This window comes from Globicephala melas, chromosome 2 (genome assembly GCF_963455315.2).
Source record: "Globicephala melas chromosome 2, mGloMel1.2, whole genome shotgun sequence".
NCBI classification, from domain to species: domain Eukaryota; kingdom Metazoa; phylum Chordata; class Mammalia; order Artiodactyla; family Delphinidae; genus Globicephala; species Globicephala melas.
Window position 1 is genome coordinate 49,390,649 of NC_083315.2, and position 26,942 is coordinate 49,417,590.

General features: G+C 49.3%; 1 protein-coding gene across 2 annotated transcripts; it reads left to right on the plus strand.

Annotated features, from left to right (window-relative positions):
- SYNM (synemin) lies at nt 1–26,942 on the plus strand. Of its 2 annotated transcripts, XM_030873141.2 has the most exons (5): nt 1–933; nt 8,844–8,968; nt 18,620–18,690; nt 20,635–23,048; nt 23,967–26,942. In XM_030873141.2, the coding sequence occupies exons 1-5, from the start codon at nt 133–135 to the stop codon at nt 24,303–24,305; spliced, it is 3,750 nt and encodes a 1,249-aa protein (XP_030729001.1). In that variant the 5' UTR covers nt 1–132; the 3' UTR covers nt 24,306–26,942. The 2 variants fall into 2 exon arrangements, with proteins under 2 accessions (XP_030729001.1, XP_030729000.1); XM_030873140.2 differs by having other exon boundaries at nt 20,635–26,942.

Here is a 26,942-nt window from a genome sequence, read left to right on the forward strand (position 1 = left end):
CCGCCTCTCGCCAGCTCCCGCCCCAGTCTGCGGGCCTCCGGAGTAGCGGTGCGGCGGGAGCGGCACAGCAGAGGGGACAAGACCAGGGTAGGAGGGAACTGGCCGGCTGGGAGAGACCCGTACACCATCAAGATGCTGTCCTGGCGGCTGCAAACGGGCTCCGAGAAGGCCGAGCTGCAGGAGCTCAACGCCCGACTGTACGACTACGTGGGCCGGGTACGGGAGCTGGAGCGCGAAAACCTGCTCCTGGAGGAGGAGCTGCGTGGCCGGCATGGGTACGAGGGCCTGTGGGCCGAGGCGCAAGCCAGCTTCGCCAAGGAGGCGCGCAGCCTGCGGCAGCAGCTAGACGAACTGAGCTGGGCCACAGCGCTGGCCGAGGGCGAGCGCGACGCGCTGCGGCGCGAGCTGCGGGACCTGCAGCTGCTGGGCGGGGAGGCATGCGCAGCCCGTGGCCGCCTGAACGCCGAGCTGGACGCGCAGCGGCGGGAGCTGCAGGAGGAGTTGGGCGCGCGCGCCGCCCTCGAGGCGTTGCTGGGCCGGCTTCAGGCCGAGCGCCGCGGCCTAGACGAGGCCCACGAACGCGACGTGCGGGAGCTGCGCGCGCGCGCCGCCGGCCTGACCCTGCGCTACCGCGCCCGCGCCCCCGCGCCCCCGCCGCGCATGCGGGAGGTCCACAACGGCTACGCGCTGCTTGTGGCCGAGTCGTGGCGGGAGACCGTGCAGCTGTACGAGGACGAGGTGCGCGAGCTGGAGGAGGCTCTGCGGCGCGGCCAGGATAGCCGGCGCGAGGCCGAGGAGGAGACGCGGCTGTGCGCGCAGGAGGCGGAGGCTCTGCGGCGTGAGGTGCTCGAGTTGGAGCAGCTGCGGGCGCTGCTGGAGGATGAGCTGCTGCGGGTGCGCGAGGCGTACGAGCTGCAGGCAGAGGAGCGGCAGGTCAGTGCGCTGGGAAGCCCCCAGCCCAGGCCCGCGCGCCCTGCGGGTGGGGGCCGCGGGGGAGCGGTGGGGCTCCCCGGACCACGGCTCGTTCATGCCAGGCGCGACGTCGCCCACGTGCGGGGCCGGCCCAGAGAGTGCCGGTGGGGACCCAGGCACCGAAGGGACCGCCCTGCTATGCAGTGGGGCCTCAGGGTCCCGGCATCTCGCCACCCCTGGCCCTTCGACTCAGTGGGCGCGTGCCAAGTGGCAGGTCCCGCTGGATAGACCCGTCCGTGCCCTCCTATTTGGTTGTCAATTTCTTTGGCCCTTGGCATGACTGGGTGCATCCTGACAAATGACCCCGTCAAGCTCTAGGTTCTCTTTCAGTTTCCTGTGCTTTGAAGACCGAGTTCACTTAAAAGTCAACCAAGAAGCCCCAGAAGTGACTTCCAGAGGTGACAGCTTCTTCCTTCTCAGACAAGTCTCAGTGTTGGGAGGTTTCTAGGCAATGGCCAAGTGTTTATCGTGAGCCGTTCAGAATGGCAGCCCCGCTGGCACTAGGGCTCGCTCCCCTGGGGAAAACTTAACTTGTTTTACAAATCGGTTTTTATTTTGCCAGGTTGATTTCCCAGTTGGAAGCAGCTGGTGGTGGCTCCCTGGGCCACTGCCTCATTTGTTCTTAGGAGGGGCAGTAATCTTAATGCAGAAAAGAGCATTAAGATCAGAGGTGTTTTTCTCACAGTACAAGCTGATGTCCGATCTCTGGGTTGTGTAAAAGCTGTGGTAACGCAGGTCCCTATGGCAGGATGTTATTACAAGTACAGGTAATATAAACAGTTCCTATTTCAGAGAAGCAGAGCTCAGACTTCTGACACTGACACGGTGACACCTGTGGCTGGATTTATTGTCTGTACACCTAGCCCAGTCCCAGGGTTAGCCCTGGTCCTGCCCAGTCTGGACCAGAATTGGAAGTATTCCCAAATCCTCAAACTGTCATCTTAGGATGACAGTTTAAGACAACATCCACACAAATTCAGAAATATTTTAAAGGGAACAGTTTGTAGCTTCAAGTTAAAAATTTGTGTTGGAGTGATGATTTTGTGCCTTTTTATAAAATTAGAAGTAAAGGAAACATGGCAGTCGTGGCATAGAGGCTTGTGGTGACCTCACAGGCATCCACAAATAATCAGCAGTTAGTTATCTGTTGACTACCCCTGGTCCTTAGCACTGTACTGGGGCTTCACTCTTCAAAGAACTAGAGTCTGGATGGGAAATCATATAAAGCAATACAGTACAAAGTTGTTTGGAATTTAATCTTTTGGATCTTAGGTTTTGTTTGGTCTCTGCCTCATAATTTTCAAAAGCCTTCTGCTGGGGTTGTAGGTGGGACAAGGGCAGGGGCCGGTGAAGTATGTGCTGATTTCCGGAGCTTACTCTAGACTCCAGAGCGCTTCCCTTTGCAACGATGGTGGCCAGGGATGCCAGTTCCATGGGGCCTCATGCTCTGTGTTGAGTGAAAGTTAAAGAGTGTCTTTAATGTAAGCTTTCACAGAGCTTTTAACCAAAGAGAAGCGCCTGCCAAACTCACTGGCCACTGAACCCCTTTGTAGGGAACCCCTGCTACCACCTCAAGGGTCCCTGCTGTGCAAGCAGGTTTGGAAAAGGCTTCTTTGAGGCGTGTTTTGTGGGCTAAATCCCCACCATTCGTTTGCAGTCATAGCTCACTTGGCTCATTTTGGACCTGGAAGCTCTGGTTTCAGTGTTCTTTTTTAGCAGCAGAACCCTTTCCCCCCCAGTTAACTCTTAAGTGCACTGCCAGATATGAAACAGATAAAAGCAGAGTTCCTCTGATTCCAGGACAGGTGGGGACCTGAAGTGCCATTCAAAATCACCTTATTTGACACAGGGACTCCAGGGCCTTTCCCTGGGGTCACACCTGCCCCAGAACTAGGATCCCACCCTCCTGTCCAGTGATATCTCCCCTATTGGAATTTGCTTCTTTCCCCTAAAAGTAAAGAGTAAGGAAAATGTCTATAAGGACTTGGATATTTTTCAGTTCCAATTTGTAGCTGTTTCATTATACTGAATGTTTCCTTATCCATAGCCTGAATCTTTCACCAGTTATCTTAAAGCAACCATATTTCAAGTTGCATTCCAAAAGACTCACTACCAAGCGTTAGTATTTTTTTTTAAGAAGTGTAAAAATGCTAGCTATTTTCTTAAAGAATAAATATTGATGATTTAACCCCAAGCCTCTGATGTTTTCAAATTCTATAGAAGCTTAGCCTGGGGAGACTGAAAATATCATAAAACCTGATTTAACTAATTTACTGTAATAAAAGTTTCATTACTAAGAGTTAGCCTTTATCAAGAGCTTTTTGTGTGGCAGGTACCAGAGGTACCAAGCCCATCACATGTGTATTCACTCTCAGTCCTCACATCAGTCTTAGGAGGTGGGTACTAATATTTACCCCATCTTACAGATGATGAAACTGAGGTCCATAGGTCACCTAGTTAGTAAGTAGCTAAGCCTGGGTTTGATTCATGCTGCATTGCCTGAGCAACTAACCACTGGGCAACATCCCCTCTCTTCTATCTGTTCTATTAAAGATGAACTTCAAACCAGTATTCAGTTTGCTTTCATAGAACAATGATCAGTGTTCTTCCTAAGGGATAGCACAGAGGTGCCTGTTAATCTACAGTCCTAAAATGCTTTCAGACCCAGCTGGCTGTTGTCAGAATACTTTTAGTGTTAAGTCTTTCATTTACTTTTTTTTTTTGCGGTATGCGGGCCTCTCCCTGTTGTGGCCTCTCCTGCCGCGGAGCACAGGCTCCGGACACGCAGACTCAGCGGCCACGGCTCACGGGCCCAGCTGCTCTGCGGCATAAGGGATCTTCCTGGACCGGGGCACGAACCCATGTCCCCTGCATCGGCAGGCGGACTCTCAACCACTGCGCCACCAGGGAAGCCCTCATTTACTTTTTAACGTGTGCCATATGGTTTTAATGGGAACCCCTCTCCCTCATCTGGAGGCGGGAGCACCCACATAGTGCCCAGCCTCTGGGCTGGCACTGCAGCTTGAGGGGGAAAGATGCTCACTGGGACTCTCTTTCTGGGAAAACTGGGCCTTCCCAGATGGCCTACATGCCTTAGACCTCTCTGGGAGGCCCCTCACCTCAGATTTGCCAGAGAAGAGTTTGCTGAACTGACATCCAAGTTCCCAGCATTTTATATGTAGTTCAGATCACTTGAAGCCTAATTAATATACCCTGTCTCCCAGTCTGCAGAAATGGGCTTCAGATAAAACTGTAAGACGTTTGTGATTTACACCAGCCTTAGCCCATAAATGTTGAGATTTTGGCTTGTGAAAGTGCACTCTTAGCCTCGAGGCTGCCTGTGGCCAGCTTCCACGCTCCCAAGACATGACTGAATGAGAACTTTCTTTCGACTGGAATGGAGCTGGTTTAGCTGCCCTACCTGGGTCTGAATTGTGGCTCTGCCACTGTTTGTGTCTCCGTTTCCCCACCTGTGAACTAGGGGTAATGAAAATGGCCCACAGGGTGCATCCCCATTCAGTTCATTCATTGAGTACTTGGTGTGCCAAGTTTGCCTCTTAAGTGCTGGGGGTACAGCAGGGAGCATAATGGAAACAAAACAGAAAGTCCTTGACTGCACAGGTCTGGAGGTGGAAACAGTTCAGTGTTCAGGAGCGGGCGTGGCTGGGGCGAGGGGGCGAAGATGGCCTCTACAGGACCTGGGCTTCGGCTCTGAGCACGTAGGAAGTCGCTGGAGGGCTCTGCGCAGAAGCGGGTGGTGACTCGAGTCTTCATGGGATCTCCCTGGCTGCTGTGATACACATAGACTGTGTGGGGCACCTGTTGGGAGTAGGGAGACCTCTTTAGGAGACACTTGCCACCGTCAAGGCAGTAGGTGCTGGAGGCTTGGGCCAGGGACAGCAGCGAAGGGCAGAGGCAGGAATCTACCCTGAAGTTGAAGCCCACGGGGTTTGTGGATGGATTGGATGTGGTGGGAGAGAGGGAGAAATCAAGTCCGCTCCAGGGCCTGGGCCCTGAGCAGCTGGAGGAAGGGGTTTGGTGCAGGAAGGCAGGCTTGGGTGGGAGAGCAGATTTCAGTTTGAAATGCCTCTGAGATACCCACCTGGTCTTGTAACATAAAATGATGGGTCTGGAGTTCACGGTGTTGTATGGGCCAGAGCTATAAACACTTAGTTAGCATCCAGTCAATGCTTGTTATTAACACATCTAGTTTTTGCATCTAAATGAGGTTATCACAGAATTTAAATTCCCTCGAGCTCTCTAATGTTCAGGATTCTCAGTGCATGACGGTGACACTTGCAAGCTCTTCCTGTTGTGTCTGCGTGACTTGCTCAGCAAGGAGCTGCTCAAGTTTGGTTAAGAGAAAGTGAATTCTTTGGACAATGAGGGCAGCAGGCTTTCCCTGGTGTAGCCTACATTTCATCATCAGTTGTGATGCTGCCCAAATGTTCTCTAAATAGCAACTAGAAAGGTGACCTTTCTCCCCAGCTCTAACGTTTGGCAAAACTGCTCCCGCTTGGGTTAGAATTAGCTGCTGTGTCTCAGGCTCCAGTGCCTTGGCTTGGCCCACGGTTTGAAAACTTCTGGAGAAGTGGAGGCCTAGTCTGAAGCTTTATTCAACCAGCAGGATCGGTTACAATTTCTGTGAAGACTGTTGGGAGCCAATAATTCTTACATTCCTGCTTCCAGAAGTCAACGAATTTTCCTTTGACCGTTTAGGAAGAGTTGACTCACGTGGGAATGTGGTTGGAACTGCACTTATTTTAACTTAAACAGTTTGATTTTCCTCCTCTTATTTTGCGAGGTGCAGAAATGTTCTGCACCCCCAGGAGGGAGAGAATCTTCGTGTTACCTCCTTGGCATGGCTGGGAGATCTTGACCTGCTTAGGAGGCTTGTAGTTAGAGAACTGAATGGGTTTGATTTTTTTTTTCTGAGCATTTTAACAGCAATCCAACTTTTTTGTGAAGAAGGCATGACTACACATTGTCAACTTTTAATATTTAGGTAGAATTTCCTGTAGTAGGAAGGAGTCATATGTTTACAGAACATTTTATACTGTAACCTTGTACCTGAGTTTATACTCCCTCTAAAATGGGGGAACATAGGCTTTTAACACTGAGACTTAACTATAGAATGTGTGAATGTTATGACTAGATTCTGCCAACTGTCACTTAAATCAAGACTGGCCAATGGTCTGCTTTGATGAACCTCTTTATCTATTTACAATGCCAGTTTTGGAGGGTGTTTACACTTACCCACCCTGGGATACTAGCTAGCGGTTTTTAAATTTACTCCTTTGCTTTAAAAGCTAAGTGGCTTCAGTTTTTGTTTTTAGCATACTTTATATAGACAAAAATAACCTAACAACAATTATTAGCTTAGATATATAGAACTGCTATGAGAAGCAGAATTATTTACATGCTGATCATTCATGCATCTTTTTAGATGGTAAAGCCAGTGTGGGATCTTAGTTACAGTCATTCCTTAGTTTCATAAACATTACCTATTTACTTTGGGCCGCCAGCATATTGCCAGGTGCCTTTGGTGGAGGGATTACATGAGAAATGAAAATAGATTCCTTCTCCCGTTGTCTTATAATTTTTAAATTCCACAAAGATGAATGTCTAAAAATGTATCCTGTTAATTGTATTCAGAAATAATGCTACGTTCCATTGCAAACCAAAAGTTAAAGTATATGGACTTATTCAAAGTTTAAATATTTGTTCAGTTAATTATTCCCCAGCATAACTATAAAATGTTTTATAAAACTGTAATGCAGAGTAGGGAAAAACTGTAAAATGGTACAAATGAAACCATTGTGTTTATTAAATATATTGTCGATTGAAAATAGTACATTTTGGGGACTTCCCTGGTGGCGCGGTGGTTAAGAATCTGCCTGCCAATGCAGGGGACATGGGTTCAATCCCTGGTCTGGTAAGATCCCACATTGCCACAGAGCAACTAGGCCCGTGTGCCACAACTACTGAGGCTGTGCTCTAGAGCCTGTGAGCCATAACTGATGAGCCCTTGTGCCACAACTACTAAAGCCTGCATGCCTAGAGCCCGTGTTCTGCAACAAGAGAAGCCACCGCAATGAGAAGCATGCCCACCACGACGAAAGAGTAGTCCCCGCTCACTGCAACTAGAGAAAGCCCGTGTGCAGCAACAAAGACCCAACGCAGTCAAAAATAAATAAATAAATAAATAAAAACATTTATTAAAAAAAAAACAGTACATTTTGAGGAGGGTAATATTATATTGATCATTTCATTTTAAATCTAGTTCACCGGTTGCGTGCTGTGTGACTTGCATGTGAAGGGCATTTTTCTAGAGGCAGGGGCTGGGGGGGATGCATGAGGCAGTGATAGACTGTGCCTTGCAGTGTCTCCCAGCCAGGGCGGGGGACATGGACAGATGCAATTAACCAGGAGGGAGTGGAATTGCTATGGGGGCGATGTGAACACGTGCCCAGGGAGCACTTATTAAACTACACGAGAACAGTCATAAAAGTTTATATCCAGGTCTGACCTTTGACATTTATGCCCAGAATATATTCTTGTCACATTAACATAACTTTTCTTCCCAGATGATTTTAAAGTGGCTTTTCTAGGTGAAACAAAGAACTCTGTATCATGAGTATGGGGGAAATTCTGTTTCAGATCTGAGTAACTTCTGTTTTAAATATAGTAAAACCCCTGCTTTCTAGCCTTATTTATTTATTTTAAACTTCTCTTTATTTTTTTATTTTAAACAGATTTATTTATTATTTATTTATTTTTTAAATTTATTTTTGGCTGCGTTGGGTCTTAGTTGCGGCATGTGGGATCTTCGTTGAGGCACGCGGGATCTTTCGTTGGGGCATGCGGGCTTATCTCTAGTTGTGGTGTGCGTATTTTCTCTCTATAGTTGTGGCATGCAGACTCCAGGGCATGTGGGCTCTGTAGTTGTGGTATGCGGGTTCCAGAGTGCGTGGCCTCTGTGGTTTGTGGCATGAAAGCTCTCTAGTTGAGACTCACGAGCTCAGTAGTTGTGGTGCATGGGCTTATTAGTTGCCCCATGGCATGTGGGATCTTAGTTCCCTGACCAGGGATAGAACACGCATCCCCTGCATTGTAAGGTGGATTCTTTACCTCTGGACCACCAGAGAAGTCCCTAGTCTTGGCTTATTTTAAATAGCATCTTACTTCACTAGTGTCATGTATTGACTTCCCTAAGCTGACTGATGTCTGAGCTGTAGAGATGCTTTACAAGCATTCATTATTATTAGGGAGAATGAACAGAGAAGCCTGTGTCCTAGCCACATCTTCCTTATGTGCTGATTAAAAAAAAAAAGAAACCTTCCAGGTGGGAGAAATATAGTATTTAAAAATCATCCTTGGGACTTCCCTGGTGGTGCAGTGGTTAAGAATATGCCTGCCAATGCAGGGGACACGGGTTCGAGCCCTGGTCTGGGAAGATTCCACATGCCACGGAGCAACTAGGCCCGTGTGCCACAACTACTGAGCCTGAGCTCTAGAGCCTGCGAGCCACAACTACTGAGCCCACGTGCCACAACTACTGAACCCCACGCACCGAGAGCCCTTGCTCCGTGACAAGAGAAGCCACCACAATGAGAAGCTCACGCACGGCAACGAAGAGCAGCCCCCGCTCACCGCAACTAGAGAAAGCCTGCATGCAGCAACAAAGACCCAACACAGCCAAAAATTAAAAAAATTATTTAAAAAATAAATAAAAATCATCCTTGTGATGACTGCATTTTTAATAAACTTGGAGGTTTTTCATCTCTTTTTGTGTCCTGAGCTCTTGGTACCTTAAGTTCAACCCAGCAAAGCTCCAGTCCTCTGATCCCAAAACCTTCTGTTCTCCTTAGAGAGAGATCGCCTGCCTGGAGGATGAGAAGGCAGCCCTTACCTTGGCCATGGCTGACCGGCTACGGGACTATCAGGAGCTCGTGCAGGTGAAGACTGGCCTCAGTCTGGAGGTGGCAACCTATAGGTAAGGATGCTGCGCTGAGTCCACCAAGCTGGAGCTGGCAGTGTGAAAGTCCCTGCAGCCTCCGTGGAGTGGCTGTGGCTTTGTGTTACTGAGCACTTACTGCCTGCCAGACGCAGTGCTAAGTCCTTCGCAGCTGCTCACTGCCCATAGTCACCCTCTGGTGGTGGACACCACACATCCCTTTTGCAGGTGAGGGAAGGGGCCTGGAAGCAGGGGTCCAGGCTGCTGAGGGCCTGTGCCTTACCCACCGAGCATGGCAGCCCTTGGCGGAGCCCCTGGCTGAATTGAGGGATGGTCCTAGGGCCAAGCTGGTGGGGGCCTTGCTGGGTCACTGCTCTGGGAACTATGCAGCCTGAGTCCTGCAGAAGGGATGCTGGTCAGGGCATGGGGGCAGGGGAGAGGAGGCACTTGCCAGCCTGTCTTTCCCAAGATCCATCTCCACAATCTTCTTGGAAATCTCATGGGGTGAACAATTGCAAAATTAAATTGGTAGGGTATTGAAACAAATGCCGAGTGAGATAAGCTGAGCTTTACTAATAAGGAAAACTTCAAAACAATCGGGCTTTATTTGGGGGAAGGAAGCATTAGAATTTTTTTCACTTGCAAGTGGCAGAAGTCCTTCTCAGACTGGCTCAAGTCAAAAAAGGCATTTATTACTCATATAACTGAAAAAGTCCTTAGTTTTGGGTGTGGTAGGTTCATCCGGTGCCCGGATGGGGTTGTTGGCGGGCTGTCCCTACCTGCTCTGGGCCCCTCCTTCCTTGCTCTGCCCCCACAGTGGCAGGAGGGGCCCCAAGCAGCTCCAGGCTTTTGTCCTTGCAACCTCCAATCCTGTGGTCAGAGGAGGGGGCTCTTTCCCACCATCCTAGTAGGACTCCTGGACCTGCTCTGGCTCTGCTGGGTCATGTGCCCATCCTTGGCTGGGGGAACAAAGTGCCTGAAAGGGGTTAGCTTCCCATGAGTCACATGGACTGAGATTCAGGCGGGAGGTACCCCAAACCAGGCATCGTTCTAGAGCAGATGCTGGGTCAGCCTAGAAAACCCGCATCTGTGCCCCTGTTAGGCGACACCTGGTGTCAGGTGAGGTCTTTTCTCTACAGAGGCAGTTGGATCTTCCTGTTTCCTTTTTTGTAAAAGTTCTCTGGGTCGGAGTCAGGAGACTTTGGTTTTATGCCTCATCTCTCTGGGATTTTGAGCCCTTTCCTTCCTCGCTTTGTCCTGCCCCCAGTTCTCTGTCATGCAAAGTCAGAGGGCACAGGTGGGCATCTTGCCTGAGAGGCCGGGGCCTTACCTCTCTGGTAGGTGTTCACAACCCTACCAGCTTAGCTTTCCTCAAGGCTTAGCTTTTTCTAGCTTTTCTCTTGGTTGCGAGCCTTTTTCACTCATGTCAGCAGGGACAGAGTTTACTCCTGTCTGTGGCCGGGCATTTCTTTAACCCTTTTAGGGATTGACTTGGCCGTCGCCTAGGAGATTAGGAAGCATCAGTCCTTTTTGGGAAGTGAGTGATTGATTTCACTGTGTGCCTTCCTGAAGTCCAAGTTTGCGTGGGGAAAATGCGGAGCCCAGCCCAGGGGCCTGCATATGCCCGGTGCTGCCCAGCTCCAGACACCAGCCTCTGTGGTTAGAACTGCTGCCGCCCCCCTGCCCTCCAGTGCTTAGGATTGAGTCTGGGAGATGCCCGCAGGTCTAAAAGACAAAGAGGCGGTAGAATATGACCTGTTTCTTTGTATCAGCCAAAAGCCTAGCATTTTTTATCACTGATAAGTGTCCTGAAGGTAAACCCTTGTCACGTCTTACGTGATTCTTTCAGTACTTTGTGCTGCTGCCCAAATTCTGAGGCCAGGTATGAAAATTCCTCTTCACAAGTGCCCATTTGATCTTTACAAACCTCGACCTTCCATCTCTGGGAAGTTGACCTTCTTCCCACACCCTGCCTCTCTGAGGGCGGCAGGGACAGTCAGCTCCGTGGGGACCACGTTCCAGGGTCCTGTGCAGTGTGACTGCTCACCAGCCCTGTCCAGAGGTGGCCAGTGCTGCAGCAGGCATTGCTTCGCCCGCCGTGGCTGAGGTTGTGTTTCCCCGAAGTTTCGGGCCACTCCTCTAGCACTGCTCAGACAGACATGTGAGATGTGTGAGCCACTGCTCACACACCGCACATGGAAGAGAAGGGCTGTGGCTCTGGAAAGCTGAAAGCACATCGCAGCACGGCTGGACTCTGGGGGCTGTGCTGAGGCCAGGTCTCAAGTATCATGAGTCCTTCCAAACCCAGATATTTAGTCCTTTCCGGTAACCTTAAAGAAGAAACGTTAAGGTAATAATAAAATGGTGCAACTCATAATTTATAGGGATAGACTTACAGTTTATACATAAATATATAATTTAACAAAATAATAAAATTAAAACAAAGCAAACCTCAGAGTCTAGGACTGGTGGATTTCACCAAACCTAAGTGGGCCAGTTGGTGGCCAGGGAGACCGTGGCGCCTGACCTGGCAGGTGAATGTGAGAATGAGCCCTTTGCTCCCACATTGCAGGTGATGATGGGCAGAAGCTGTGGGGCTGGACTGGCGCTGAGGATGCTGAGAGAAGGGGGAAGTGTGGGAGAAGACAGGCTGGCACAGTTGTGCTCGCTCTTGTCTGCCTGTCTCCAGTGGTGTCATGTGGGGCTGGAGATGCTTATCTGCCTGATATGTCATCTCGAGGTTTTTCCTGGCGTGTGAGTGCTTGTTATACGAGGGGCTGAGGGATGAAAGGGGAGATTCTCGGAAACAGGACAGGGCGTGGTTCTCAGCTGCATCTGCACGTGGGCATCACCGGGAGAAGCTGATGAGGCATCGGCTCCTGGACCCAGTTTAGATATTCCCATTAGATTGGCACAGGGTGGGCCCAGGCATGGTAGTGCTAAAGCTCCGAGGATGATTGTCAGATGCATCCAGGGAAGAGAAACACTGGTCCAGGGCCTTGCTCACAGGGGCCTGCAGACCCATAGTGTCGGCATCACTAGGCATCTCAAACTTGTGGGAAACCTTGGGCCCACCCCAGACCTGCTGATCAAAGTTGCCTTGTCACAAGATCCCAGGTGATTTGTGTGCACACTACTGTTTGCAGAGCAGCCCACAGGCATCCAGAAAGCTCTAAGCCTGTCTCACAGCACCTAGAGGACAAGACAGAGGATAGGCAGGCTGAGTGGGGTGCTGGTGCTGTGGGGGGCTGATGGAGTGTGCAGAGCAGGCTTCCTGGAAGAGGCAGTGCCAAGTCTTGCAGGAAGGGCAGCCAGGAAGAGACCATGTGGGAAGGGCTTTCCAGGCAGAGGGGGCAGCCCAAGGGAGGATCTGGGGACTGACCTGGCGTGGCATCTGTGGCAATGCCGAGGATTCGGGCGTCCCTGGGTAGCTTGGTTTTGGGGGCTGTCATTGAGGGCCATGTATGTTGGGTGGCTGAGAGACACACCCGTGAAGCCGTGGTTTGTGAGCTGGGTGGGGTCTGTGCTCTCAGGCTGCTCTGGAGATGCTCGGCATGCAGGGTGTGGTGCCTGCTCAGAGGGGCTCAGAAGCGTGCAGCCGTGTGCTGAGGATCGTGTGCTGTGGATAAGGCTGCGCGGACCGAGGCAGCCTCCTACACCATAGGAGACAAGGCTTGTCCCCCAAGACACACAAGTGCAGGTTTTCTGGAATCAGAAGGGAGTTGTGAGAATCAGAGAAGTTTTCTAGAGGGAGATGAGATTGATCTGGGTCTTGAAGGATGGCAGAGATTTGAACAGACATAGAAGGGGGGGAGGTGGGAAGTGGGGGGTGGCATGGGAGGAGGGAGGGAGAAGTATGGTTAGGTGAAAAGTCAAACAAGATGTTAAAATAACAGTATCCAGGGAAATACTGTACATGGTTTGCTGCCAATGAACAGAGTTTGATAAAGATGGTTTAGGAGAAGGAATGGAGAGCTTCAGGCCGAGGTAATTAAGAGAGATTTTCAAGGGATGTGGGATTTGAGTTGGGCCTTGAAGGGGCAGGGAAAGTGGGGAATAGGAATTGGACTGGCAGAAAGGTGTCAGAAAGGAGCTCCAGGTGCCCAAGTCAGGATAAAAATAAGTGGAGGAAGGAGAATGCAAGATGAATCAGCAGAGGCCTGGAAGGAGGCAGATTGCAGGGGCCTCCATTGCCAGGCCACTGAGATGGGGCGGTCCCAGGGCCAAAGCCGAGGAGAGGGGAGCCAGCTGCTGCAGGTGGAGTGCAGGAGGGTCTGGGCCTGGAGTGGAATGGGTATGTGTGTCTGTGGGTGGGGGCAGAGGCCTCGGGAGGTGCATGTGGTGGTCGGAGATTCGGGACCTGACATAGGTAGGTACCCGAGGGAGCCTCTGCTCAGGGCTGGTGGGGGCAGTGATGGAGGGGCCGGGAGCAGGAGGTTTCTGGGTAGGAACGTGGGCAGATGTGCTGCTGGGCACACACTCTTGTAAACTAGATCACCCTACAGTGAGCCCTTTCCACAAAGCAGGTGGAGAGGGCTCAGTGGGCTTATTCAGACTTAGTGTATAATCTGAAGATGGTGAAACTGACAGTATTCAGAACCCACCATGTCCCAAACCCCTCCACTGCTGACATAAAGATCAGGCCCCAAAGCTATCGATTGAGAACTTGCAGAAACACAGTTAAAAAATAAATAGAGCACTCCTGCCCCCATCCCCCACCCCCCAAAAAAGAGAACAGAACACAATCATCAGGAGTAAGCTGTTAGAAAATATACTGGAAAAAAAAAGATAGTCAAAATTGAAACAAAAAAATGCAAAAATAACCCAGGAATAAACTGAGTCCAGAAACCACAAAACTGAGGGTAAGAAGGGGCCCATCCTGGATTTCTTATCTGGGGGACAGATGACGAAATCTCCATCAAAATTTAAAAAGAGGCTTTTTTTTTTATGTTTTGGGGGTGGAGAATATAACAATTCTGAGTTTTACCTGGAAAAATGGAAAGCAGGGCCAAAGGATTTCTCAGACAGAAAACACTAAAGGGAGTCTTGCCTGGCCAGATACGAAAATGTAGTGCAAAAGTTTCCTGCCTGGGGACTTTATGGCAAAGTCCTTTTAAAAGGTTAGTTTCTTTGTATGTCTGTGCTGGGGGAGGACGTGCAGAGCCCCCCTTCCCTCTTTCTGATGGCAGTGGGCAGACGTGGCGGGTTTTAACTGAGAATATTCAGTCTCTAGGTTTAGACTGCTAATGAAGCAGTACAGATAACGCTTAACATTGCTAATTTCATCATTTTAATGATGTTTCTGGTTGCTCCATTGTTTTTAAGATCACCTGTACCTTTTTATGTGTCTCTTCAAAGGAGAACATTTCTTGGGAAGTTCTCAAGTTATTGGAGAAATACATTTTTTAAAAATTAATTAATTTATTTTTGGCTGCATTGGGTCTTTGTTGCTGCGCGCAGGCTTTCTCTAGTTGCGGCAGGTGGGGGCTACTCTTCGTTGCAGTGCGCGGGCTTCTCATTGCAGTGGCTTCTCTTGTTTTGAAGCACGGGCTCTAGGCGTGTGGGCTTCAGTAGTTGTGGCTCGCAGGCTGTAGAGCGCAGGCTCAGTAGTTGTGGCGCACGGGCTTAGTTGCTCCGCGGCATGTGGGATCTTCCCGGACCAGGGCTGGAACCCGTGTCCCCTGCATTGGCAGGTGGATTCTTAACCACTGCACCAGCAGGGAAGTCCCCATTTTGTTTTTTTTAAAGTTGAATCCTATTTTTGGGAAAACCTATAGAAATATGTTAACACTGAGACTTACCTGGTTATTAGGTGAAAAATTTGAAGTTAATAAAATCTTGTAGTTTTAAGGATAGAAAATTAGGATCAACGGATACATTTGGTTGTTAGCCTTACCCACATCATTGCGTAAATGAATTAGCCCTCAGTTAACCATGACTTTAGGTAATCCAGAATCTCTTCCCTTCTTGAACTGCTTTGGTTAATGGAAAATCACCTTTCTTCTGAGGTCAATAGATGATGATGTAGGTGATGATGATGATGGCTGATATTTATCGAGCACATATTCTGTAACAGCCATTGTTGCAAGAACTTTCCAATCACTTTATTAATTACCACCGCAAACCTGTGAGTGCTCCCTGTTTCAGAAATGGGGAAACTGAGCCACAGAGGGTTTGAGCGGCTTGCCCAAGGTCATAGGACTAGGAAGTGGCAGGATTTGAATCCAGGCAACCTGATTCTGGAGGTTTCTCTGTTAACCACTCCCTGTGCTTCCTCTTTCTGCTTTATTAGTAATCTTATTCTTTATGTCAGTCTTTTTTTTTCTGTCTCTGGAATTGACAAATGGGCTTTCCTTATGTGATTTTATCCTGAGCACAGAGGAAATGACCAGAGGCTGCCTGGCACCACTGCCTCCTTGTTGTCTTTCATACGCCTGTGCTTAGGACAGACCCTTTCCAAACCAGATGGTGATGCTGGTCCTGTGGATGGACTTCTGCCCCTCTCTCCTTCCTTCCCACTCCAGTCCCCAGTCTAGAGTGACAGGCGGTCGGTCCCCTGTCCTCTCTGGAGCTGGGGCCCAGAGAAGCTCCTTCTCCCAGCCCCTCCCCCTTTTCCTCCAAGAGCCTGCGTTTTGCCAGGAAGCACCACGTGAAACATCTCTCCACCCAGGACCAGGCAGACTCCCCCACTGGCGTTGCTTCTGGAAACATCCTCCGACTCTGCCTCCTCCCTGGCGCTTGTCCCTGTTTCTGGTGGGCGTGCAGGGCGGCCGCCTTGTGCCCACTGTGTGGAGCCGCAGCAGATGTGCCCTGAGCTGCTGTCAGGATGATCTATCCCAGACGGGAGCCCCGCTGCTGGCTGGCCCGTGGGTGGTCTGTTAGGGCCTGGCACCCAGCCAGGGGCCACATTAGAGCTCCCTTCCAACCTGTGGGCTTGTCTCGGCAGCCTTAATGAGGCCAGGGACCTGGTTTTCCAGCACATGTCTGCTTGTTTTCCTGCTTTTCGAGAGGCTGCCAACCCGTGGGCCTGTGTTAGATGTTCACTTATAGCCCGTGATTCAGGCGGTTGGCATTTCTCACTGGCACGGTGGGTCCCAGGCAGTTCTCTTCTACCGCTCCCCAAATCCCCAGAGACTGCTTGACCTGCTCCTTCAAGTTGTACGAGTCTGTTCCTTAAAAACCTTCCTTTGAGAGCTTTTGAGGGAATTGACCCTTTTTGGCCTTGCCCCAGGCGCTTTGTTTATGCCTCTGCCACCTAGTCTTGTGAGCTGTGCTGGTGGAGACGGGTTGTCGTGTGTCATTGCGGGGGTGGGGGTGGAGGGTTCGTAAAGGCATGGATTCAGGGACCAGTGTCCCAGCATGCCTGTGAGGCCCTTTGCTGAGCGCCCAGGTCGAGAAGGTGGCTCCTGCCTGTTGGATCAGCCGTTGGGAGGAGGAGTCACTGTGGACCTGAGTGCTTCCCTAGTGGGAGCTGCTGCTCTTCCCTGTAGGGACATTTCGATTGAAATCATCAAGAGATGTTGGATCTGCTTTCATTAATATGGTCTGGAGGGTCTGTCTGCAGGATTTGTTCTAAAATGTATGTGAAATGGCACCATCTCTGGCCCCGCAGGGAGGCCCAGGCAGCCTGCAGGGCGGCTGAGTGCCCAGGCCTGGGCTCCCTTTCTCTCGCTGAGGAGTGCAGGCCTGCACTCCAGTCTGCTCACCTGTAGGGCCAGGATGCCCATCGTCAGCCCAGTGTGGGGTTGCCAGGAGGACTTGGTAAGATAGAGGGGAGGGTTAGAGCCTGCTTGGTGCTCAGTCTTAGGGTTGGTGAAGGCCTGGGGCACAGGAGCATTAGTGCTGTGTCACCCCTCGGGGTCTGGTGCCCCCTCCTGACTCAGGGTCCTGAACTCGGTAAAAGTTTGGTGGTGGTTTGGATTTTCCCTGAAAGAGAAGCAAAACCATTCCCCTTTGAGGGGAGAGGGAAGAAATTTTTCCCCCAAGGGGATCTTCTTTATCCTGACCCCCCACCCCCACCCCGCCGCCACCTCCCCAGTCATCAGTTCTCTGCTGACCTGGATGCCCTGCAAGCACTTTCTGTCCTGCCTTGGGCAGCTAGCATGGGAGCCCTGTGGTACCTGAGCCTTCCTCCCAAGCAGGCAGAGAGAAGATCTGAAATAGGACTTGGCTTCTCAGTAGCCCGCCGTGGACCCTTAGCTGTAGGATGCTACCTTTCCTGCTACTGTCATCCTGGGGCACAGACCCTCACAGGCTGACTTTTACCTTGAACGTGTTCCTTTTATTCTACACAGACCTCGGGATTTTCTCGGCAGTGGAAGCTATTTGTGTTCCTGGAACCGAACATGCTTGGTCATGAGGGTGTGGGATTAATGGGCTGGTGTCCTGTTTCCTGGCTCTCGCCTGGCATGGAGGGCAGGGCTCTGGACGCGGCCCCTCGGCTTCCTGCGTCCACACATGCACACTGCAGTCGCAGCTTCCAGGAGAACCCTCCTGTGCACACCTGGACTGGAATCCCTCTCATCCTTGTCTTTGCTTTTTCCTCAGGGGGGCCTCCTTGCTCTCTTCCACCTGCCCACAGGCTTCTCGCATTTGTGGGAATCACTGCATTTGAATCAGTGGAAATAGAACTTGGCCCTGGTCTGCCTGATCCGAGAGTCCTCACCGGCTCCGGCGTCCCTTCCCTCTTTGGCTGCCTGGCTCTCAGTGGTCAGATCAGCATTTCCAAGTGGACCCCGCTTCTGCTTGCCCTTTGCCATATGCAGTATATTTCTTGGAACTGACGTTAGTGACCTCACACATTGCCCTAGCAACTGAACAACTGGTGTGCCCGCAGCAGCCCATGTCCTAGGGTCTCCAAGCGATGGACATCCCGCACTGACCCACTGCGGTGTGCTGGGGCTATGGGGCCTGACCTCTGCTCTCTCCTCAGGGCTCTGAGTCATAGACGTGAATAACAACTTAATGAAGACTCTAGAGTTTTACACTTTGGGAGCTAGACATGGCCAAAGAAACCACCTAGTCCAGTTCATTTTGCCATTTTATCAGAGGAGATAACTAGATGCCGCCTGGAATGAGACCCCTGGGGGCCATGGTGGTGGAGGGGGGTGGTCTGCAGCTCTTCCTTCTCCTCTTACGCCTGCCCTTTCCATCTCTCCTCTTTTTTCATCTCTAAGATGTCCCCATGGAACCCAGTATGAAAACTGCAGATGCAGTCTGGCTGCCTTATTTACAAACAAATGTCAGTCCTTATTCTGCCCTTAGTCAGCCCCTGACCTGTGACTCCAGAGAGACCCCAGTGGGGTAGTAGTAATTGTTTTGGGTCCCTGTAGCCCAGGGTGACCTGCCAGGCATGGGCCCTTCCTTGCTTCCCAGGGAAGCCAGACCCCCAACCTCCCTTCCTGGGCCCACATCCCTCTGTCTCTTCCTCCTCCATGCCCTGGGTTTGGAAGGGTTTTCTAGAAGGCCTTGGCTCTCCAGTCCTTCTGAAGCCCTGGCCCCCTCATTTTGTTCATTTAGCTGAGAGACGCTTTCTCCAGCCAGGTCTGCTGGGGTGGGCTTGCATCGCAGTAGTGCAGCATCTGCAGACACATGACACTGTGACAGTGTATCACTGACCAGATCGACAGCTAACAGAGGCACTTCTTGTCTTTTATTTCCTAATGAGTTTTTTTAAAATAATTTTTACAGAGCCTTACTGGAAGGAGAAAGTAATCCGGAGATACAGATCTTGATTGAGCGCATTGAAAATGTACCACAAGGTAAATATAAGGAAAGCTTATCATTTAACGTTAAGATGCTGTCTATCTGAGCAGGTTCATTCCATGGATAAAGAGTAAAGCATCATTTATCTGGAAGAGTTGGGGTTAGATAAGAGTTTTCAGATACCTGTCATTTGTCCCTCTCAAGTATCAAATAGATTTTATTTAATGGGCCATAGTTTCAATAATAATGCAAATGAAATTGTGTGGGAAAGGGCTTCATTAACTCATTTGTTCATCTAGCCAGTGTTTGAGGGTGCTTCCTACCCAGGGTGGTGAGGGAGGAGAGGGCTGATGGAAAGCTGGAAAGTGTGAAGGGTGAGAGGTGGACATGGATTTATTCATCACACCCTGTGGAGGGAACACCCTTTACAGACCAAAGACTTACAGCCTTAACCCAAACCTAGGGAGGTATTACTTTGTACAGCAGGCAATCAACACTGGAACTCGTGACCCCACCGGCGGGAGAGGTGGGAAGGATTACACTGTTTCCACCAGCCTAGGTTTGCGTGGGCAGTTCAGGGTGGTGTGAGCGGCAGTGTCGCCTAGTGCCCTGAAGTCAGCCTCTGTTCGGGCCAAAAGCTGCAGCACAAAGCCTGTATTTCCTGTAGCTGAACTGACATTAGAGAGTTAATGTTCATCAGAAAGACCCGGAGAACCTGTAGGATAACTTTTTTTTTTAAAGTTTTCTCAGTCCTGTAAAACCTTAAAAAGCTTTCTGGCTAAGCAAGGGCGGATTACATTATGTGCAGTATGTTCTGTATACACCTTGCTCTGTGTAGTTTCAGGCTCCATGAGTGTTGCCATGCTCAAAATCATGGTACATAGGGATTACATGTGTGTACTGGTTAGTGCTGTCAGGAGAATGTGATTATAACAGTCAATCTGGATAGGTGGTAGTTTAAAAAAAAAATAACACTCCCCATCTTTATTTTCAAAAACAACATTCCTATTAGACACTTCACAGATTGACAGGTCACTGCGTTCAGAATAATTTTGGTTCCAGTCATCTGTGACTGGAAGGGATTTGGTCTTAGTGTCCAGCAAGTTTGCTTTTGAATTTGAGAGTAAGGTTGGTTGGCTGCCATGGGGGAGACCCAGGGGGCGAGAAGCCAGCTCAGCAGATGGGTGTGGGTGGGCACAAAGGGGTGCCTGCAGGGTGGATGATGCTCCTGGCCCGGCCACATTCCTGCCACCAGCTGCCACCCCTAAGAGCAGGTACCCAGGGTGGCATGTCTGCGGATGGTCCAGAGCAAAGCAGGAAGCCCGCCTCCCAATCCCAGGACCGTGACATTAAGACAGATTGTAGTATTGGTGGTTGGTTGGCTTCCTGCTTTGGCACCTTTTCAAATGAAATGTTTGTATTAAAAAAAAAAAAAGTATAAAAATAGAAGAAATCAGGAATTTAAAAAAAAAGTCAAATTCTTCAATATTTGTTGGCCCAACATGGAAATCAATGAAAAATAAGAGCATAGTAAAAGGTGGAGGGGTTATGCCATTCAGTGTTTAGTATTTATGTACTCTGTAGTAATTATGAAGCTCTTCTCTGCTAATCAGTAAAATAAAGTTATCTCAACAAAGTGAAATGAAGGATTCTAAATTGTGAAATTTCTGCCACATAAATAGCGCCCCTAACGTCTCTGGCACATGTGCCATGCTTTACGATCACACGTTTGATATATTTAAGATGCATGAATATTTTAAGATCAGTAATTGGAGAAAAGTGTTGTGTGGAAGCATTCGTAGGGCTATATTTTATTGTCATAGGTTTCTTTAAACTACCAGAAAAAAATAATTTGGGGGTTGAAAATATCTCATTTATAATGACCCTCCTGTGGTAATAGTGTATGTTATGATGGGATGGGATTTGATCTGTGGTGATGCTTTTCAGATGAAAAAAGGTAATGATGACTGTCATTTTAATGCACTGTTCAATTCCTACAGAATTCAGAAACAAGCCCTATCAATTTACCACCTCAGTATTACAGAGGGAAAACGAAAGAAATCTGTTTCCAAGGCAGAAAGCACATTCGGCGAGCTTCAGTCACAGCCTGGTGCCACGTTCTCAGACGGCTGTTAGAAGCGCTGCCAGAAGAGACTTCCTGGGCTCCAGATACTCTTCCTTTGTCACTGCCCGGCAGGAGAACTCTTATGAAAAAACTGCCAGCAGTCAAACCAACTTCAGACATTTCTCTCCAACCCCTGGTCTTTTAAGAAATACTGAAGCTCAAGTCAAAACATTCCCTGATAGACCAAGAACCGAAGGTATAAAGGGTCCCCCCACTAGTTTAGCCAAAGAGTCCGCCGTTGCCCAAGAGTCCTACCAAGAACGCCGGGACAATGTGGTGGCAGGTGCTCCCGAGCGCACTTGGTCGAATGAGAGGACCGTCATTTTGGGAAAGAAAATGGAAGCTAAAGCCACAAGGGAGCAGGAGAGAAACAGACCGGGAACCATCCAAACAAAGCGAGAAGAGAAAATGTTTGATTCTAAAGAGAAGGCTTCAGAGGAGAGAAACTTAAGGTGGGAAGAACTTACAAAGTTAGATAAAGAAGCAAGACAGAGAGAAAGCCAGCAAATGAAGGAAAAGGCAAAAGAGGAGTCACTGAAGGAGAAAAGCGTGAGGGAGAGAGAGATACCGATCAGTCTAGAAGTATCCCAGGACAGCACAGCAGAGGCGGCCCCCCAAGGTCTCCAGACACCCCTAAAGAAGGATGCTGGTGATGGAACACGTAGAGGGGTGGAAACGAGAGAGGCGGGGCTCGGGCTGGGCACCAGTGACACTGCAGGCTCTCTGAAAGGTAATTCCACGACCGAAACCATAGCTGAGAACATCGTTTCCAGTATCCTGAAGCAGTTTACCCACTCTCCCGAGACAGAAGCATCTGCTGATTCTTTTCCAGACACAAAAGTCACTTACGTGGACAGGAAAGAGCTTCCCGGTGACAGGAAAACAAAGACTGAGATAGTCGTGGAGTCAAAACTGACTGAAGAGGTCGACATTTCAGATGAAGCTGGCCTGGACTACCTGTTAAGCAAGGATGCTAAGGAGGTGAAGCTGAAAGGAAAATCAGCTGAGCATTTGATCGGAGATATAATCAGTCTTGGTCTGAAGGGGAGAGAGGGGAGAGCAAAGGTCGTCAACGTGGAGATCATCGAAGAGCCCGTGAGCTATGTCAGTGGTGAGAAGGCGGATGAGTTTTCTACACCATTCGAAGTGGAGGAGGTCGATGACGTGTCTCCGGGCTCCAAGGGGCTTGTTGTTGAGGAGGAAGTTTACGGAGAAACAGATATCACGTGCTCAGGGAATGAAGGTCAAAAGACCAGGCAGCCCCAAGAGAACATAACTCACTTTGAAGAAGTGACGGAGGCAGGTGACTTGGAGGGAGAGCAGAGTTATTTGGTGTCGACTCCGGACGAATACCCTGGTGGCCATGAGAGAGATGAAGGCCCTGTGTATGGGCAGATCCACATCGAAGAGGAATCCACCATCAGGTACTCCTGGCAAGATGAAATTGTGCCAGGGTCTCGGAGAAGAATGGAGAGGGACGATGCATTGGGAGAGAAGGTTGTGAAGCCACTGGATGTTCCAGAAGCATCTCTGGAGGGGGACATGGGTTCTACTCACTGGAAAGGACAAGCGAGAAGTGGTGAATTTCATGCTGAACCCATAGTCATTGAAAAGGAAATTAAAATACCACATGAATTCCACACATCCATTAAGGGAGGCTTCAAGGAGCCCAGGCACCAGCTGGTGGAAGTGATTGAGCAACTGGAGGAGAGCCTTCCGGAGCGCATGAAGGAAGAGCTGTCCACCTTCACCAGAGAGGGTCAGGGCGGGGCCAGGGGTGGTTCCGTTGATGTAAAGAAAGTCCAGACCGCGGGTGGCGGGGCTGTGACCTTAGTGGCCGAAGTCAACCTCTCGCAGACGGTGGATGCCGATCAGTTAGACCTGGAGGAGCTGAGCAGGGATGAAGCGGGGGAGATCGAGAAGGCCGTGGAGTCGGTGGTACGAGACGGCCTGGCTAGGCGGCACAGCCCGGCCCCTGGCAGCCCAGATGGGGAGGCCAGAATGGAGGCGCCGGCTGCTAGCCGCGGCTTCAAGCGCTGGGCCACCCAGGAGCTGTACAGCCCCTCTGGTGAGGAGGCCGACGCCGGCCGGGCCTCTTCCCGCACGGAGCTGGTCACTTCCCAGGGCCCCGTGTTGGCCACCGTGGAAGTCACCAGCCCAAGGGGCTTTGCCCAGTCACACGTGCTGGAGGACGTCAGTCAGTCTGTGAGGCACGTTCAAATAGTGCCCCCTGGAACTTGGAGGGCTGAGCAAGTCTCACCTGAAGGATCCGCCGCCCAGGTGGTGGAGGTAAGTGGGGAAGGTGACCTGAGTTGGGCGGCAAGCTCGGCGGAAGCCAGCTTGTCCGCAAGGCATCTTACGTCGGGTCCCGATCAAAGTCAATTGTCCAAAGAAGTCTTCTTCCCAGGGCCTGACTCTCCCTGTCCGGGGGCAGGGGACTCAGAAGAGCCTGGCCTGGCAGAGGTTTCCACAGATCCTGACAGATCGGGGAGGCACAGCCCATTTGGCTCCCAACAATTTCATTCTAAGAGGGAAATTACTTTTCAGGCTCCCGCTTCTGAGGCAGGGAAGGTTGGTGATTATTTTTCAGAAGAGTCAGTGGGTACCCAGACTTCTGTGAAGCACCTTCAGTTAGGCCTCAGGGAGGGGTTCAGTGAGCAGATCCAGCTCACAGCCCCCCTTTCAGACAGAATGGAGTTGGGTGTCAGAGAAGCTTCTGTGCACACGGAAGTGTGGTCAGGGAATGGCACATCCATCAGGCACATCAAGACCGTGCCTCAGAGGCATCAAGGCACCGAGCAGATAGTTCCCCCACCCTTGAAATTTAGTGACTCAGAAAGCAAAGCCCACAGAGAGGACTTGGCAGATGTGACCCAGGCCACCCATAGTTACGCTGTGGGTAGGAAAATCCTGATGACTGAAAAGAGCACCTTCCAAAGGGCCGTTTCTGAATTGCCTCAGGAGGCTAGTTCAGTAGACACCTCAGGGGCGGAAGCGACATCAGATGTGAGCAGATCCTTTAGGCATATCCAGCTGGGTCCTGCAGAAACCAACACCTCTGCCCACGTTGTCTTCCACGGACCCATTTCCAAAACATTTGCACTTGCTGGTTCGGTGGACTCCCCTGAGGTAGGCGAGGTCGAAGACAGTGGCAGAACACTAAGGCATGTTGCCCTGGGGCCCAAAGAAACTTCGTTTACCTTTCAGATGGACGTGAGTAACGTAGAGACGACCCCCCGCTGGACCCGAGAGGCCACAGTCCTCTTCCCCGCAGGGACAGAAGCAGAAGCTTATAGTGTGTCTGACCGTGATGCTTGGAGAGATGCCAGCAGTAGGAATGACCTGGCAGCTGGCGTGAGCTTTCAGGGCTCTGCGGGGGACAAACACCAGGCCCCCGGGGAAAAGGGCAAGGAGCAGGCCGAGTTTGATAAGATGGTGCAGCTGCAGAGGATGGTAGACCAAAGGTCGGTGATTTCGGATGAAAAGAAGGTTGCCCTCCTCTATCTGGACAATCAGGAGGAGGAGAATGAGGGACACTGGTTTTGATAAACATATTTTGTTTTAAATGCCATCTTATTGGGTAACATACCGACACACAAAGGCCTTTACTTCCTTTAGGGGAGGGAGGCTCACTCTTTATTAAAACCTCCCCCCTTTTTTACTTTCTTTAAAGAGTGCTCCAGGCAATGTCAATTTACTTGATAATCTGTAAAGATTTCAAACTAATTCATGCCTTAAAAGGCTTTGGAATTTTATTGAGTTGGAACTTTGACAAAAATATTTTTTATCTTTTTAGTCTTAAAAGTTCCTTGTTCTGGAGTTTTCTTTCTACTCTACCATTCTTGCACCAGGTCACAGAAATGCCTCACATCTGTTTGAAACTATATCTAGGTAAGATGCCTAAATGGTAATGAGATTAAAGTAATATATTTAAGAGTAAATCTTATTTGCATGTGCTAACATTAAATAGTAAACTAACATTTTAAGGGAAAAATGAATACATTTTTCTCTTTCCAAAGTCTTTTCAAAAAGAAATCATAGGAAATAAGCAGATTTTAAAAAAAGCTAAATGATTTCATCTTAGGAAAAAGTTATTTGTCATAGAGTTAAATTCATTTAAAAACTTGAATGAATTGCTTTCTATGTGCAGAAATTTAAATAATATAGTATTTTATTTATGGAGAGGACAGCTCCAGCCTCCTGCAGTATATCAGATCAACACACTAGCTATGTTTGCATAAGTTCCTGGAACACTCTGCACTGCGTCCAGGCAGGGACAGGGGCTGGGGGGATGATTATTGGGAATGGCTTACAGTACCAATTTTTTGCAATACTAGGTGGTTTAGTGCACAGTCTAAATATTCTTTTTTGTTATAACCTAAGTTCTGGAGTAGCCAGCTCTTACCAAGGTATACTTGAGCTTTTCTGCACTTTAGCCTCTAAACATTTAATTTTACTGGTGGGAGGTAGACCCTGAAGACAGTAAAAAGAACGTTGATGCGCAGACTGTAGCTGGACTTGTGGGATGGTCATGCACAGTAAAGTTGAAAGCCCAGGTGGGCTGTGCCTCCCAAAGAAGCCCTTTCCAACCCACTGATGATGGGCTGGAGGCCTTTCTGAGCGCAAAGAGTTAGAGATGGAAAAACGGCAATCAACCTCATGGAGGTTTTTGCACTTTTGACAGAAATCATGACAGTGGCGGTGTTTTGTCCAGGGGAAACAAATAATACATTAAACAGAATAAGGTGTTTTGGGGAGGGAACTGGATGCCTCTCCCGCCGCCCAGCCCTGAAGCACCCAGGAAGGGCCCTGGAGGAAGGCAGAGGCCCTACTCTTCTGGGCCACAGAGTGTGGCCCTGTAGATATACACCACTGGGTTTAAGATACTAGAATGGGTGTGTTCTGTTGGATTTATTTTATTTTACATACAGGTATTGTTTTTAAAGCTTCCTTCTTTAAAGGTGTAGCCTCACATAAAGATAGTATCTCTAGGAGCACAGTATTGTAATCCAAACTAGTTTCTTTCACTTAATGTTGTCGAAACTGTACTGCCCCTAACTTTGTCATCCTCAGGTAGGACATGATGATGGGGGCCGGTAATGGAATTTGAGGGTCTTCCCTCTAGGTTTTACTGATGGCCCTCAGACCTCCACAACGCATATCTCCTCAGCTGCCAGGAATGGCTACAACAAGTAGTTTAGGGAGAGTGCGTTTTCCTAATCAAGAAGTGGAGGATCAATGCAGCACAGCTTTCAGGGTGATCTATTTTTAAAACACCGTGAAGCGGGTATAGAAAGAAAGCTGATTTGAATTGCAAGTGTAAACCTTTGTTATCTGCCAAATGCACTAGTGATTGTCAGAAACTGGTATGGTGGTGACGGCTTTGCCAATGAAGACTTCTTGTTTCTAATAAAAAGATGAGTTGATTTTATGTTAGTTGTAATTGGTAATGATTTGTATAAGTTATTTATTGGTGAGAATTCGGTCAAGGTGACAGCCTACTGTTTGATGGCAAGACAGACTGATGATGGCGGGAGTCTGTTATGTGTGTCTAAGTAGGCTTAGTTTAATGTCACTCTCCTAGCTTGTGACCTTGGAAATGAGGGCTAATGTGAGTAGGTTTATTAAAGTCATGATTGACCTCCATTGGAAAATAAATGTCTTAGATCTTAATTTTTATTTCCATGTTGGAATGCATATCTTTAAGAAGTATCCTGACAAGAGTATTTACCAATATGGAGTCATGAGCTGTTGTTGGTTACTAAGTCTCTGGAACACCCAGGAGCAGGGTGTGCCCTTGACCCTGTGACAGGTCATGCCACAGCTCCATGTCCTTTAAAACCAGTCACTCTGGAGACAATAGTAGTCAACTGTGTGGTGGGACAGGGTAAGGACACAACCAGTCTTTTCACATTTATTTTTGTGTAGACAAAACGGTATTAATGGAATGTTTTTCACCTTCCCACTGGCTGTTTTGATATTGTTTGTTTAAAATGTATATTTAGAATGGAATCATCTGAAAAGCTGATCTTGCTAACCACCTATGAAGGGATATGTCATAAGAATGTATAAAAATAAAAATCTAAGAAAAAATCCCACATTGTTCCTAAAGAGAATGAATGTTTTCCAGTAGGTTTTTTTGTGGTTTTTATTTAAATTCTAATTAAAGCATATATGTGTTTA

Coding starts and splice junctions, on each gene's coding strand:
- SYNM (XM_030873140.2), top strand. CDS start 133: ATGCTGTCCTGGCGGCTGCAAACGGGCTCCGAGAAGGCCGAGCTGCAG. Junction 934..8,843: donor TGCAGGCAGAGGAGCGGCAG/GTCAGTGCGCTG, acceptor TGTTCTCCTTAG/AGAGAGATCGCCTGCCTGGA. Junction 8,969..18,619: donor CTGGAGGTGGCAACCTATAG/GTAAGGATGCTG, acceptor TAATTTTTACAG/AGCCTTACTGGAAGGAGAAA.